The sequence below is a fragment of the Macaca thibetana genome, chromosome 8, assembly GCF_024542745.1.
Source record: "Macaca thibetana thibetana isolate TM-01 chromosome 8, ASM2454274v1, whole genome shotgun sequence".
In the NCBI taxonomy this organism is placed as follows: Eukaryota; Metazoa; Chordata; class Mammalia; order Primates; family Cercopithecidae; genus Macaca; species Macaca thibetana.
Genome location: NC_065585.1, coordinates 125,076,405 through 125,092,222, shown reverse-complemented (window position 1 = coordinate 125,092,222; position 15,818 = coordinate 125,076,405). Strand labels below are relative to the sequence as shown.

General features: G+C 39.1%; 1 protein-coding gene across 6 annotated transcripts in view; it reads right to left on the bottom strand.

Annotated features, from left to right (window-relative positions):
- Nucleotides 1-15,818, bottom strand: part of PSD3 (pleckstrin and Sec7 domain containing 3) — a 702,311-nt gene that overhangs the window by 56,924 nt on the left and 629,569 nt on the right. For all 6 annotated transcript variants that reach the window (XM_050801835.1, XM_050801836.1, XM_050801837.1 and 3 more), the window contains one exon: nt 5,942-6,012. In XM_050801835.1, the coding sequence (XP_050657792.1) occupies nt 5,942-6,012 (71 nt within the window). The remainder of the gene's footprint in view (nt 1-5,941; nt 6,013-15,818) is intronic.

The following is a 15,818-nucleotide window of genomic DNA, read 5'->3' as shown; positions in this document are numbered from 1 at the left end:
GAATAGTGTGGATACTTGGGCACTGCTAAGAACAAAGCAAAGTGGTGGGTGGCTCGCTGTAGTCAGCACAGCTTGATGCAAATGGGAGAAAAGGTGATCAGCCTGAAGCTTCTACTTTGGGAAGGCTGAAGAAAGGTAGACTGTGTGGCCCTCATTCCAGCTCTTCTTAGTCCCAAGGGAATAATTTGTCTCACCTCACTCAGAGCCCTAACAGAACTAGCATAGTTTGGATGCCTGAAGGACACTTAGAACAGAGTAGAGAGACAGGTGGCTTGCTGTGGCTGGCACAGCTTAGCGTAATTGGGAGGTGCACACAACTGGAGATTTCTCCCTTGGGAGAGAGAGAGTGCAGCAGAGTATGCATCCAGCATTCTGGCTTTTTGGAGGGCTGTCTGAGGGAGTGGTATCTGACTCTCCTGATTCAGGGCACTGATGGCATACACTGAGGGCTTGGTGGCTGCTTAGAACAGGGGACGGCTGGCTAGCTTCCGGCTCTAAAACCAGATAACTTGCAGTATTGAAGACAGACATCAGAGGGTGCAAGGATTATGGGCTCCTGAAAAAGGATTCAGAGTTCTCTAAAATCTCTAGCAAAGATGACTGGTGAGGGGCTTCTGCTCTAGCAAGCCAGTCTCTATACTGGAAGAGGTGGCTGATTCTTCAAATGTGCAGATCCCAATACAGCTACAAGAGACAGGAAGAAACAGGAAAACATGGTTCAATGGAACAAAATGAATTTCCAGAAATAGACCCTAAAGAAACAAAGGTGTACGAATTACCTGCATAACCGGTGTAAAGATGCTCAACAAGCTAAAAAAAAAGATGAATAAACAAAATGAGAATACCAACAAAGAGAAAATATTTAAGGGAACTAAACAGACATTTTCAAGCTGAAGAATACAATAACTCAACTGAAAAATTCAGATGAGAGGCTCAAGAGCAGAAAACAAAGAAGAAAGAATGAGCAAACTTGAAGACAGGCCATTTGAAATTATCCACTCAGAGAACAAAGATAAATAAGAATGAAAAAGAGTTAAGAGAGCTTTAGGCATTAATGGTACACACCATTATGCAGACCAACACATTATGGAAATCCAAGAAACAGCAGAAAGAACAAAGAAGTCACAAAGCTTCTTTACAGAACACTTTTCAAATCTGAGGAAGGAAACAGACATCTAGATTCGAGAAGCCTAATGACAACCAGGATTAATGGAAATAAATTAAACTGGGACCAAGGACAAAATTATAAAAAGTCAAAGAAAAAGAAAAGACCTTGAAAGTAGCAAAAGAAAAGTGATTTGTCTGTGGATTTCTCAGCATAAATGATCCAGGGCCAGAAGTGACTGTGATGATATGTTCAAGGTGCTCAAAAAAAAACAAAAACAAAAACAAAAACAAAACAAAAAACAAAACACACACACACACACACAAACACTTGCCACACAAGCATGTTACATCCAGCAAAACTACCCTTTAAAAATGAAAGATAATATTTTCTCAGGTAAACAAAAGTTGAGAGTTCATTACTGCTGGACTTGCCTTAGAAGAAAGTCTAAAGGGAGTTCTTCAAGTTGAAATGAAAGAATGCTGAACAGAAACATGAAAGTATAAAGCTCAATGGCAAAAGTAAACAAAGACAGGACTTGGTATCCATGGGAGATTTGTCCTAGGATCCCTGATAGATACCAAAATCCACGGATGCTCAAGTTGCTTACATAACATGACACAGTATTTGCATATATCCTATGTATATCCTTCTGTACACTTTAAATCATCTCTAGATTACTCATGATACCTAATAAAAGGCCTACATATCACTACATTGGCATAGATTCAACATAGTACTCAGCATGTGGAAAATTCAAGTTTTGTTTTTTGAAACTTTGTGGAACTTTTTTTTCTGAATATTTCAATCTCAGGTTGGTTGAATTCAAACGCAGCAATCACTGATATGGAGTGCTGACCATATGTAGGAAAAATACACAATACTTTAATATTGTAATAGTGGTGTGTAAATGACTTTTAACTCTGGTATAGAAATTTTTCAAAAAGTATTAAAATACTTTACCTATAAATATACATTAGTGGGAACACAATACAAAAGGATATAATTTGTGAGGGAGTAAAAGTATAGTTTTGACATATGACCTGAAATCATTATCAGCTTAAAATAGATCATTTTAACTGTTTTATCTAAACCTCATGGTAAGCAAACAAACAAAGAAACGCCTAAAAGACACACAAAAGAAAATGAGAAAGAAATAAAGGTTATTACAAAAAAAAAAAATCAGCGAAACAGAAAGGAATACTCGTAAGAGTAAAGTAAAAAAGTGACAAGATAGAAAAGAAAATAAATAGCAAAATAGCAAGAGTAAGTCTTTCTGTATTGATAATTACTCTAAATACAAATGGATTAAACTCCCAATCAAAGCTGGGAGTGTGGCTGAATGTATTGAGAGACAGAGACAGAGAGGGAGGGAAAGAGAGAGAGACACACACACACACGCCTAAGTATATGCTGTCTACAAAAGACTCACTTTAGATTTAAAGACACACACACCTGAATGTCAAACAATGGAAAAAATATTACATGCAATTGGTAATAAAAAGAGCAGAGAGGTAGTCATACTTATATTATACAAAATAAGTAAAAAACTGTCAAGAGAGAAAGAATGACATATAATGATGAGTCACTTCATCACAAAGACATAACAATTATTAATACACATGCAGCCATCATCACGGCACGCAAATATATAGAGTAAACATTGACAGGACTGAAGGTAGAAATTAACAATAGTAGGATATTTCCTCACCCCACTCTCTAAATGTACAGAACTTCTAGGCAGAAGATCAATAAAGAAACAGAGAACTTCAAAACCACAGTGGACCAAATATCCTAGCAGACATATATAGAACATTCCACTGAACAGAACGAGAATATATATTCTTCTGAAGTGCACATGGAACATAATCTGGGACGGATAAAATTCAAAGTTACAAAACAAATCTTACCAAATTTAAGAAGACTGAAATAATGGCAAACATATTTTCCAATCACAAAGAAAGCGAAGTAGAAATTAACAGCAGAAGGAAAATGGAGACTTCACAAATATGTGGAAATTAAGCAACATGGTCCTGAACAATCAATGGGTCAAAAAAAAATCAAAAAGGAAATTGGACAATAATTTGAGACCAACAATAATGGACACACAATATGCCAAAACTTACGGAAGGAAACAAAAGCAGTACCAATAGGCAAGTTTATGGCAAGAAACACATTAGAAAAGAAGGAAGATTTAAATAAACAACCTATTTTTACACCAGATAAAGAACAAAGTAATGCAAAGTTAGCACAAGAAAGACACAATAAAGATTAGAGCAGAAATAAATGAAATAGAGAAATGAAAATCTAATTAAAGGTTAGAGCAGAAATAAATGAAGTAATAAAAAAAAAACTAAAAATTTCTTTTCAAAAGATGAACAAAATTGACAATCCTTTAGCTAGATTAAGAAAAAAATAGAGAATACTCAAATAAAAAAATCAGAAATGAAACAGGAGGAATTGCAATTGATGCCACATAAACTAAAAGGATTCTAAGAAACTATTATGAACAATTATACACCAACAAATTGGGAAACCTAGAAGAAAGGGGTAAATTACTAGAAACCTATAATCTACCAAGACTGAAGTATGGAGAGCTAGAAAATCTGAAAGGATCTATAATAATAAGTGCATTGAATCTGTGATGAAAACCTTTCCAACAAAGGAAAGTTTAGGACCAGATGGCTTCACCAGTGAATTCTACCTAACAGTTAAATGACTAATGCCAATCATTCTCAAACTCTTCCAAAAAATTGAAGAGAAGGGAACCCTTCCAAACTCATTTCACAAGGCCAGCATGACCCTGATATCAAAACCAGAAAACAGTACTATGAGAAAACTACTTGCCAATATCCATTATGGGCATAAACGCAAAAACTCTAAACAAAATGATGGCAAACTGAATTCAACAGTACATTAAAAAGATCATATACAATGACCAAGTGAGATGTGTCCTTGGGATGTAAAGGTGGTTCAACTATGAAAATCAGTCAAAGTGATAAAACATATTAACAGATCAAAGGATAAAAATTACACGAACATCTCAATAGATGCAGGAAAGCGATGAAATTCAATATCCTTTCACGATAAAAAAAAAACCCTCAAATGAGAAACAGTTTCAAATGATCTTATATGTAGAAAACCTAAAGATTCCCCAAAAGCCTATTAGAATAAACAAATTCAGCAAAGTTGCAGGATACAAAATTAACCATCAGTTCCATTTCTATACACTAACAACGAACAATCTGAAAAGGAAATAAATAATACCATTTACAACAGCATCAAAAAGTAGTAGAAAAATACTTAAGAACAAACTTGATCAAGAAGGCAAAAGACATATACACTGAAAACTATAAAACACTGCTGAAAGAAATTAAAGAAGACACATATAAATGAAAAGACATTCCATGTTCAGGGATTCAAAGATTAAACGTTATTAAAATGCCATACTGCCTACAGTGACCTACATATTCAATAAAATCTCTATGAATATCCCAGTGGGATTTTTTGCAGAAACAGAAAAAAAATTCTAAAATTTATACGTAATCACAAGACTCTGAATAAGCCATAAACGATACTGAAAAAGAAGACCAAAGCTGTAGGCCTCGCATTCCTGATTTCAAAACATATTACCAAGCTACAATACCAAATCAATATGGTTCTGGCATAAAGACAGAAACATGCATAGACCAACAGAATGGAACACAGAGCTCAGATAAATTCAACACATACATGGGGGGAAGCTGGAACCCTTAAGTACTGTTGTTCAGATATAAAATGCTACATTGCTTTGGAAAACCATATGGAGTTTCTTCAAAAAACTGAAAACAGATCCATATGACCCCACAGTCCTACTTCTGGGTATTTATCCACAAGAAATGAAGTCAGGATCTTGAAGAGGTATTTGCACTCCATGTTCATTATGGCATTACTCACAATAGCCAAAAGGTGGAAACAATCTTAAGTGTTCACTGAAGAATGAATAAAGAATATGTACTACAGTAGGCTCCCCTTATCTCTCCATGCGGGATGCGTTCTAAGACCCCCAGTGGACGCCTGAAATTTTGAATAGTCCTGGACCCTATATATAGACGACCCTTAAACAAAATGGGCTTGAACTGTATGGATCCACTACAATGCAGATTGTTTTCCATCAAATGAGGACTGATAATACGGCACTTGTGGGGCATGAAACCCAAGTATGCAGAAGCCCGCTTTTCTTATATGTGGATTCTACAGGGCTGACTGCAGGACTTGAGTACGTGGGGACTTTGGTATATAAGGGAGGTCCTGGAGCCGATCCCCTGTGTGCATGGAGGGATGACTGTATACTATGTTTTTCCTATACCTATCTAAGATAAAATTTAATTTATAAATTAGTCACAGTAAGAGATTAACCACAATAACTAATAATAAAATAGAACAATGATAACAATATGCCCCCATCATTGTTCTCTGGGGGCTATTATTAAGTAAAATAAGGGTTACTTGAACACAAACACTGCCATAATTGGACGGCTGATCTCATCACAGAGATGTCTATGAAGTGACTAAAGGATAGGCGAATATAGGATGGCTACGCCGGACAAAGGGATGATTCACATCTGGTCAGGATGGGGCAGGATTGAGAAAGATTTCATTATGCTACTGAGAACAGCATGCAATTTAAAATTTAAAATCGTTTATTTCTGGAATTCTCCATTGAACATTTTTTAACATTAGCAAACACACTGCAGAAAGTGAAGCCACAGATAAGGGAGACTACTGTATATACATATGCTGGACCTCGTTTAATGACTTCATCACATTTAGTGGATTTATCCGCTTTGCTTTTACCTTTTGCAAGTAAAGAACCGTTCCCTTCAGCACAGCGTAAAAGGTTTTCCATCCTCGTTTTCCTCTTGGAGCTAGAAAGGGGGAGAAATGTATAAGTTTATTTGACATCAGCATTTTAGAAAGAGAATCTAAATGATCAACATGGTGACAGTGTTTCAATATTCTACCTAGCTACTAAAACTGACAACAATAAGAACTAAAATTTTCTGAGCCTTACGGTACACCAGGCAGCATTCTAAAATGTTTTCCATATATGATCTTAATATTTACAGTGATCCTACCAAGTTGGTACTATTTCTTTCTTCTTCTTACGAAACTGAAACACAGGGCAATAACTTGCTAATGGTCCCACAACGAGGAAGAGGAGAAGGCTGAAAAGCCAGGTAGCATGGCTGACTACAGCCTCGGTAAGCACCGGAGGCATACTGGATATACACAGCAATCCGAGAGAAAGCTTAAAAAGCTCATGTACCAGAGTGCTTTATAGCTTCTTCAAACGTTCTAGGAATCATAAAGTAGTCTCAGAATATGAAAGGACTGCTTTTGGCAATTCTCCCACACCTCCCTCAACCAGACTGCAAGTTTAATTATTATTACTCCTATTGCAACCTGTGCATATCTCTACTGAGAATCTTGCTGTAATGTACTATTTCTGTCTAAATGTCTTTCATTAGACTATGAATGTCTTGATAGGAGGTATCCTTCATCTTTAGAATTCACTAAACCTAGCACAGCGCAAGGCAGACATTATGACACAATCATACAAATTCTCTAAATTAATTAATTCTTTCAGAAATCTTTAAATTTCTTCTGTTTATATTTTCCTGGATATAAAGTAGATTTTCTCTATTGTTTTACATAAACTCTTACAAATTGTCCTAAAGTAAAAAGCATTAGATTAGCAAAACAGTATAGGATTTATTATCTTAATAAAATTAAAATCTGTAACTGGAAAATGTTATTGCTTGAATGTCATTTTTCTAAACACGTCTGCCGAAACAGACAGGAAGAGCCATTTACTCATGCTCTATATCAAACACTTGGCTGTCTGTAGTCCGTCTTTAACTTGGATACCTGATTACATTAGAAAGCACATTATTGTTAACCAAATCCTTTAAATCTCTTTTGACTGAATACTCAAGAATTCGTAGACTTGGAACTAGGTGAATAGCCACTTACAGAACACAGGCAATCCTGCCAACACCATACTGAGATATCCACCTGGCAAGAAAGGAGTCAAAATATCCGCCCTGCAGGTTTGCAAGGGAGATAATAAATATCATCCCTTCTGTCTTCACTAGGTGAGGCTTAAAGGTATACTAAAAATATACATAAACAACAACAAAAAAGATAACCATACATCATGTGTAATATAAACATTCACTACATTGTTCAACAGATGTGAAATTCTGATACTGCTCACATGAGCACCGTGCACACAGAAGGGACCAGGGCCGAGAGGGCTGCTGCAGAGCAGGACCCCAGGCGGCATAGTGTGCAGGAGGCACCTGACCTGAAAGCAGACCCGCTGGTTTCCAGACCCTTCACAATCTCACCTGGTCTGAAACCTATCCTCCCCCCCGCACCAGCCCCTAACAAGTCACTCTACTGCGCTGTACTTCAGCTGTACTTTCGCTTCGTTTTAAAATGTGGGTAATTCCTAGAACTTAAGGCAAAGCACTGGTTAATGCTGACATGGAACCTAGAGAAACTCTTTCTGTTTTCAATAGAGGAGCCATAGGTCCTGAAGTATGAAGGCTTTCCCCGAGCCCTAAAGCTAATTTATTGGCATCTTGAGATCCCTTTAGTTCAAAAATCTATACATCTAAGTTTCTACTTTTGCAGTAAATCTATGAATCCAAATACACGTTTACAAAATTTTAAACAGCTCTTTCTCATTACTACACTAAGCCTACTAGAAACAGATTCCAAAGAGCTCTCCAAGTGAAATGGGATTTTAAAAGTCACTTATGACTAATACTCACTAAGTCAGTTACTTAGTAACTGACTGACTTATTGTACTCACTTACTGTACTCTCTACTTTTCTATTTCCCACAGAAGTATACAACTTAACCTTATCTTTGGCCAGTTACAATTTAGTTATCTAACACATGGATGAAACAACCTATAATCCTCCCAAAAAGATAACTAGGGAGCAATTATTCACCAATATTTAGCTGGTGTGCTATAAAAGCACTGCTTTAAGTGCTCTGACATGTATTAAGCCATTTAACTCACACCATAATGATAAGAGTAAGGTACTATTGATACTTCCATCTTACACAAGACAGATGGGTGCCAACAAGCAGAATTCAGGGGAAGAAGGGACCACCGTGCACTGTAGGCTGGGAAGGCCCTCTAAAGCAGGTGCGACTGCTCTGATTTGACAACCACACATACAGTGCCGCTGTTGCCATCAGACACTTGGGGAGGCTCTTCAGGTAAAACACAAGGAGCTGGGCATTAATGAATCACAAGCACTGGTCCTCATCATGAGGACTGTAGAGTTAAAGTGATTTCACAGCACGTGTGTTATTAAACACACAGAGCTCCGTAAAGAGTTGTGATTTCATATAATGAACTTGGTGAGACGAAGAGTGAGAAGATTAACGACAGGAAACCTAACGCAGCAACTGACAGGGTGTAACTACAAGGGCAGTGGGGAATCAGTAGGCTGCCATCCTTTAATATCCAGGTATCTTCCATGAGAAAGTGTTTACTGAGTTTGATTAAAAGATACCATTTTACATGTGAGCCCATCTTTTCACTGCAGTTTTTACTATGCATGCTTCGAAGATAATCAATTGCTCTCCTTCTTGAAAATACGACAACCTTGTAGGATTTTGATTCCAATAATCTGCCTCTATCCTTACTTTAGCTTTTTTTTGGTGTTTGTTTTAGTGCTACTGAAACAGACATCATTGTTTTTCTATAACATGCTACTGTCAGTTTGATGTTTACTTTTATCTTTATTGATCACTTCTTTCTGTACCTCAGATTGTTTTCTGGAGGCCGTTTTCAATTAATTCTTGAAGTCTACCCTTGGAAGTTCCTTTAGTGAGGAGGGTCTTCTGGTGGTCAATCTTCTTCTATTTTTGTTCGCATAATAAATGTCCTTATTTCACTAAAATTCTAAGTTGATAATTGCTTTTTCTTATGAAGATATTATTTCACTATCTTTTGGCTAACACTACTGTTGCAGTGTTGCTAGTGTTTAGATCTGTGTGCCCACCCAAATCTCATGTTCAACTGTAATCCCCAGTGTTGGAGGTGCAGCCTGGTGGGAGATAATTGGACCATGGGGGTGGTTTCTCATGAATGGTTTAGCACCATCCCCTTCTCGTGACAATGAGGGAGCGAGTGCTCAGGAGATCTGGTTGTTTAAAAGTGTGTAGCACCTCCCCCACTTTGCTTGCTCCTTCTCTGGCCATTTGAAGTGCTGTTCCCCCTTCACTTTCAGCCATGACTGTAAGTTTCCTGAGGTCTTCCCAGAAGCTGAACAGACGCCAACAACATGCTTCCTGTACAGCCTGCAGACCCATGAGCCAATTAAACCTCCTCTTATAAATTACCCAGTCTCAGGTTTTCTTTACAGCAGTTTGAAAATGGACTAATACAGAAAATTGGTACTGTGAAGTGAGGCATTGCTTATAAAGATACCTGAAAATATGAAAGCAACTTTGCAACTAGGTAACAATCAGAGGTTGGAAGAGTGTGGAGGGCTCAGAAGAATACAGGAAGATGAGTGAAACTCTGGAACTTCCTAGAGACCAGATGAATGGTTATGACCAAAATGCTGGCAGTGACATGGACAGCAAAGGCAAGGCTAACAAGGACTCAGATGGAAATGAGGAACTTATTGGGAACTGGAGTACAAGTCACTTTTGTTATGACTTACCAAAGAACATGGCTTGCATTGTGCCCTTGCCCTTGGGATCTGTGTAACTTTGAACTTGAGAGTGATGATTTAGGGTACCTGGCAGAAGAAATTTCTAAGTAGGAAAAGTGCTCAAGATGTGGCCTGGCTGTTCCTAACATCCTATGCTCCTATGTGTGAGCAAAAAAATGACCTAAAACTGGAACTTATATTTAAAACAGAAGCAGAGCATAAACGTTTGGAAAATTTGGAGCCTGGCCATGTGGTAGAAAAGAAAGGCCTATTTTCAGAAGAGGAATTCAAGCAGGTTGCAGAAATTTGCACAAATTAAAAAGGGTCCAAGTGATAACAGCCAAGACAATGGGGACATGGCCTTGAAGGTATTTCAGAGACCTTCACAGCAGCCCCTCTTGAGGCCTAGAAGGGAAGAATGGTTTCATGGGCCAGAGCCAGGACATTGCTGCCCTGTGAAGCCTTGGGACACTGCTCCTTGCATCCCAACCTCTCCAGGTTCAGCCACGGCTCAAAGGGGCCTGGGTACAGCTTGGGCTGCTGCTACAGAACATGTAGGTCATAAAGTTTGGTGGCTTCCACATGGCTTTGAGCCTGTGTCTACACAGAGGGCAAGAACTGAGGCCTGGGAGTCTCCGCCTACATTTCACAAGATATGTGCAAAATTTGGATGTACAGGCTGTACAGATGTTTAGATGACTGCTGTAGTGGTGGAGCCCTGATAGAGAACTTTCTACTAGGGCAATGTGGAGGGCAAATGTAGGGTTAAAGCCCTCACACAGAGTCCCCACTGGGGTGCTACCTACTGGAGCTGTGAGAAAAGGGCCACCATCCTCCAGACCCCAGAATGGTAGAGCCACTGACAGCTTGCACCGTATGTCTGGAAAAGTTGCAGGCACTCAATGCCATCCCGTGAAAGCAGCTGCAGGGGCTGAACCCTGCAAAGCCACAGAGGCAGAGCTGCCCAAGGTTGTGGAAGCCTACCCCTCATACCAGTGTGCCCTGGATGTCAGACATGGAGCCCGAGGACAATTTTTTGGAGCTTTAAAATTTAATGACTGGCCTTCTGGGTTTCAGACTTGTGTGGGGCCTGTAGCCCCTTTCTTTTGGCACACATATCCCTTTTGGAAGACAAATATTTTCCCAATGTGTGTATCCCCATTGTATCTTGGGAGTAGTTAACTTGTTTTTGATTTTACAGGTTCACAGGTGGAAGGAACTAGCCTTGTCTCAGATGATACTTTGGACTTTGGATTTCTGACTTAATGGTGGAATAAGACTTTGGGGACTGTTGGGAAGGCATGATTGTATTTTGCAATGTGAGAAGGACATGATATTTGGGAGGGGCCTGGGGTGGAATGATACGGTTTAGGTCTGCGTCCCCACCCAAATCTCATGTTAAACTGTAATTTCCAGTATTGGAGATGGGGCCTCATGGGAGGTAATTGGATCATGACTCAACAATGGTTGAGCACCACCCGCTTGGTGCTGTTCTCACGATAGTGAATGAGTACTCATGAGATCTGGTTGTTTAAAAGTGTGGAGCACCCCCCTTTTCTTGCTCCTCTGGCCATGTGAAGTGGTGCTCCCCCTTTACCTTCTACCATAATTGTAAGTTTCCTGAGGCCTTCCCAGAAGCTGAGCAGATGCCAGCATCATGCTTCCTGTACAGCCTGTGGATCTGTGAGCCAATTAAACTACTTTACAAATTACCCAGTCTCAGGTATTTCTTTAGATCAATGTGTGAACGGACTAATACAGATTTCTACCCTGAGTATAAGTGCTATGTCTAAGCATGGGTTTCTTTTAATTTATACAGACTGGTGTCCTTTGACCTTCCTGTATATTATTCTGAAAAACCTGTAGACATATCTTTGAATACTGTCTCTCCTCTATCATCTTCATGATTGTAACTTAACACTCCATTCTAACTTCTCACTTCATTCCACTTGTGACTTATCCACTCTTTCATATTCTCCATCTCTCTGTACTTCTGTGCTAAATGCTGTGTAATTTTATCTCCGGTACTGGCAGGCCACCTAGATCCAAAAATGCCCTAAAGGCTTAGCATTCCCAGGGTTAGCCACCTCCCCACATTTGTACTCATGCTTTATTCCTGGCCTAACAGGATTTCCCTTTCATTGTTACAGGCTTATCCATTCAGATAAAAGTTATTTAAAAATATTTCATCTATCATTTTTAGATGTTTTATTATGGGAGAGTTTCAGAATCTGTAGGCCATTGCATTGCAAAAATAGATTCTCTATTGCATTCTTCTTTCCTTCATTTTATAAAAAGGGAAGAATTTATTCACAAACTTTGTTATCTAGGAAGAATTCATTTGGAGCAGGATGCAGGAGATATTGTGGGGTGAGAACAAGGAGAGAAACTGGAACAAGGAGAACCAGAAAGGAAATTATTACAATAGGTGAGATAAGAGAAAAAGGCCAGAACATGAATAGAGGCATACGATAAATTAAGATAAAATAGAAGGAAAGGGGAAAGGCATTAACATTAACTGAGCACCTACACTGCAGCACTCTGGGTGTTGGGCTAGCATTACACACATACATTCTGTGTGTTCCAAACAATCTTTTCAGGTAGGTATTATTGTCTCTTTATGTCCCCATTATTAACTATATTTGCAATTCTGAAAGGTAGAGTATGCTCCCAAGGAAGCCACCCATCTAAGGATTTCAAAGCTACTGTACAGGATAATTAAGGAAACATGTTCTAAGGATACATTAAGTAGAAAATATCCAGGTGACAATTCTTTGCAGTGGTCAGTCTGCTACTCCTGTGAGGTGGGTGCTGAAGGCAGGAACCAGGTACTTTCTCTAATCTCACTCAACTATAGGACCTTCAAAGGCATCCCTGCTCATGACTACAGATCTCAGAACAGAGGCACAGTCTCTGTGCCTGCCCTCTCAGGTGCTCCCAGCTCGACATTTCTGCAGAAAAATTATCTAATATTAATAATAATTACAGTAGTAGTAATAGCACGGCAAATGATTGCTGAACACATACTGTTTTAAGTACTGTTCCAATATTTGACCTGTATAAACACAAGCCCTAAGTCTAGGAGGGATCCAAGGTTATAACCTCCATCTCACAGATGGGGAATCTATGACCACCTTCCTCCCACGTTCTACGAACTGGCACCTCTTGTTTCCCCATAGCACTGGGCACTTTCACTCTGGTTGCCATACAGGGAAAGGCCAGCTAAACCAGATTCGGGAGGCAATGTCTTGGATAAATCTGGGATAGAGGAGTGATATTAAAATTATTTAAGAGCTGAGGCTGGGCATGGTGGCTCATACCTGTAATCCCAGCCCATAACAAGACTCCGCTGCTACCAAAAAAAAAAAAAAAAAGCCAGGTGTATTAGTACATTCTCACATTGCTAATAAAGACATACCTACGACTGGGTAATTTATAAAGGGAAGAGGTTTAATTGACTCACAGTTCAGCATGGCTGGTGATGCCTCAGGAAATGCACAATCATGGCAGAAGGGGAAACAAATATGTCCTTCACATGGCAGCAGCAAGGAGAAGTGCTGAGCAAAAAGGTGAAAAGCCCCCTATAAAGCCATCAGACCTCAGGAGAACTCACTACCACGAGAACAGTATGGGGGTAATGGCCCCCACAATTCAATTACCTTCACCAGGTGGGAACTACAATTCAGGATGAGATTTAGATGGGGACACAGCCAAACCGTATCACCAGGCATGCTGGGGCCTGCCTATATTCCCAGCTACTTGGGAGGCTGAAGTAGGAGGACTGTTTCAGTCCAGGAGGTTGAGGCTGCAGTGAACCATGATCGTGCCACTGGATTCCATCCTGGGTGACAAAGTGAGACCCTGTCTCAAAAAAAATAAATTATTTGAGTTGATTCAGGAGCGACCTTGAGCTATTGGGAAAAGCACTGTTCCAGTCAGATTGAAGGGATATCCACAGTAAATGGTCTGTACCAGTACACGGTCTCTGAGTATCAGCTCTGGCTTAGGCGCTGCTTCCTGACCACGATGGATGAAAATAAAAAATGAATAAAACCAACAAGCTGCTGTGATTGTTATTCTGAGTCACACTCACATACACATGAGGACCACATTTCTGTAACAAAATATTGGCAGTTCCTCCAAAGATGGGTGATATTGGAGCCATCACTGAATGTTCAATATCACAAACCAGTTATTATTTTATGTTTATTACCAATTTGAAGAAACATATTTGGAAATATAAAGTACAGTGAATAATATTTTGGCTTCAATTGTTACCACCGATACTTGTAAAATAGTGAAATGCTGAATGGGGAATGAAAGGACAGTGTCACCCCTCCTTCATAAAGAGGAAGGTATAAAATATTTCTAAACAATAAAATTTTCAGTAAAGAGTAATGATGGATTTATGCCAGAAAAGTTTGTTTTTTTTAATCCACCAAAAGGTATAAGCGTCATGCAGAAGTTTATATTTGCATGCTACACTCTCCAACTTTTCTTCTCAACTGAACTGGAAATGGATTGTGTTTAATATTTTACTGTTTCAATTTTCTACTTCATTCAAATGGCAGAGTATGTGTTCCTACATCAAAATCTTGTCCTGTTTTTGACCACTCATCTCCCTAGGTTCCCTAATCATCTATTATTTTCCTTTTCCTTATGTTTAATATCAGAAAATCATAATACACACAGAAAAACGTAGTATGCACAGTGCCTATTTTTTTCATTTAATACACTAATCTTTATTTCCTGTCTGTTGTCTTGAAAATATTCTCCCATTGTGCCACGTAAAATGACAAAAATACCATTTTATTCCCCTCAGAGTAGAGAGAGAGAGGTAGCCATATACACACTAACGAGAAGTAAATTTTTTTTCAGGGCCTCATGAAATGTCTTGGCATGAAGGCTGACAACACAAATCCTGCCAGGCCAAGAAACAGGTATGTGGGGTTGAGGTAGTTCTAATGCAAAATATCTTGAATTTCCTTAGGTTAATGGAGAGATATTCATAATATAAAGCAATCTCAATGATGGCATTCCAAAATAAATCCAGCACTTTGATGAACTTGAAAACAAAGATACACTCAGCAGAAGTTCTGTACTAATATAAATGAGACATCATCTATACTAGCTGTAAAAAGCACAAGGCATTTTTAAGACTGTTCTATTTTCCCAGTGATAGAACTAAACAACTTAAATCTTTAAAACAAAAATCCTTAGGCCAGGCGCGGTGGCTCAAGCCTGTAATCCCAGCACTTTGGGAGGCCGAGACGGGCGGATCACGAGGTCAGGAGATCGAGACCATCCTGGCTAACACGGTGAAACCCCGTCTCTACTAAAAAATACAAAAAACTAGCCGGGCGAGGTGGTGGGTGCCTGTAGTCCCAGCTACTCGGGAGGCTGAGGCAGGAGAATGGCGTAAACCCGGGAGGCGGAGCTTGCAGTGAGCTGAGATCCGGCCACTGCACTCCAGCCTGGACCACAAAGCGAGACTCCGTCTCAAAAAAAAAAAAAAAAAAAAAAAAAATCCTTAAAGTATGTATCCTAAAGCATGAAGAAACAGGCTACCCTGGTAAGAAGGGAGTTCTGAAGTTCTAATCAATGACACTGTTGAAGATACAACTCACGCAGGGAGGAGTCTGCTTTCGCGATTGATGTGCGAAGAATTTAAATCAGTTCATAGATGACAGACTCACAGATGACTAAGTGAAGTTAAGGGTAATCCTGTATATTAACCTCTAACTTTCTTTTACAAAATATCCTCAGGCATCACAAGACATTCTATTAAATCTTAATTAATAGAGCAGCTCAGGCACTTTTAGATTACGGCTTCAAGCAATCAAGTCCAAGTCGAGCACAGGAAAATTCACCATTCAGCTGAGTCACACAATATTCAGCAAGAGATAGTATTAATTATCCCTGGTTTATAGCAGAGTGGAAGGAACTACAACAGTATTATTACTACTATATATTCCTAATCACTTATC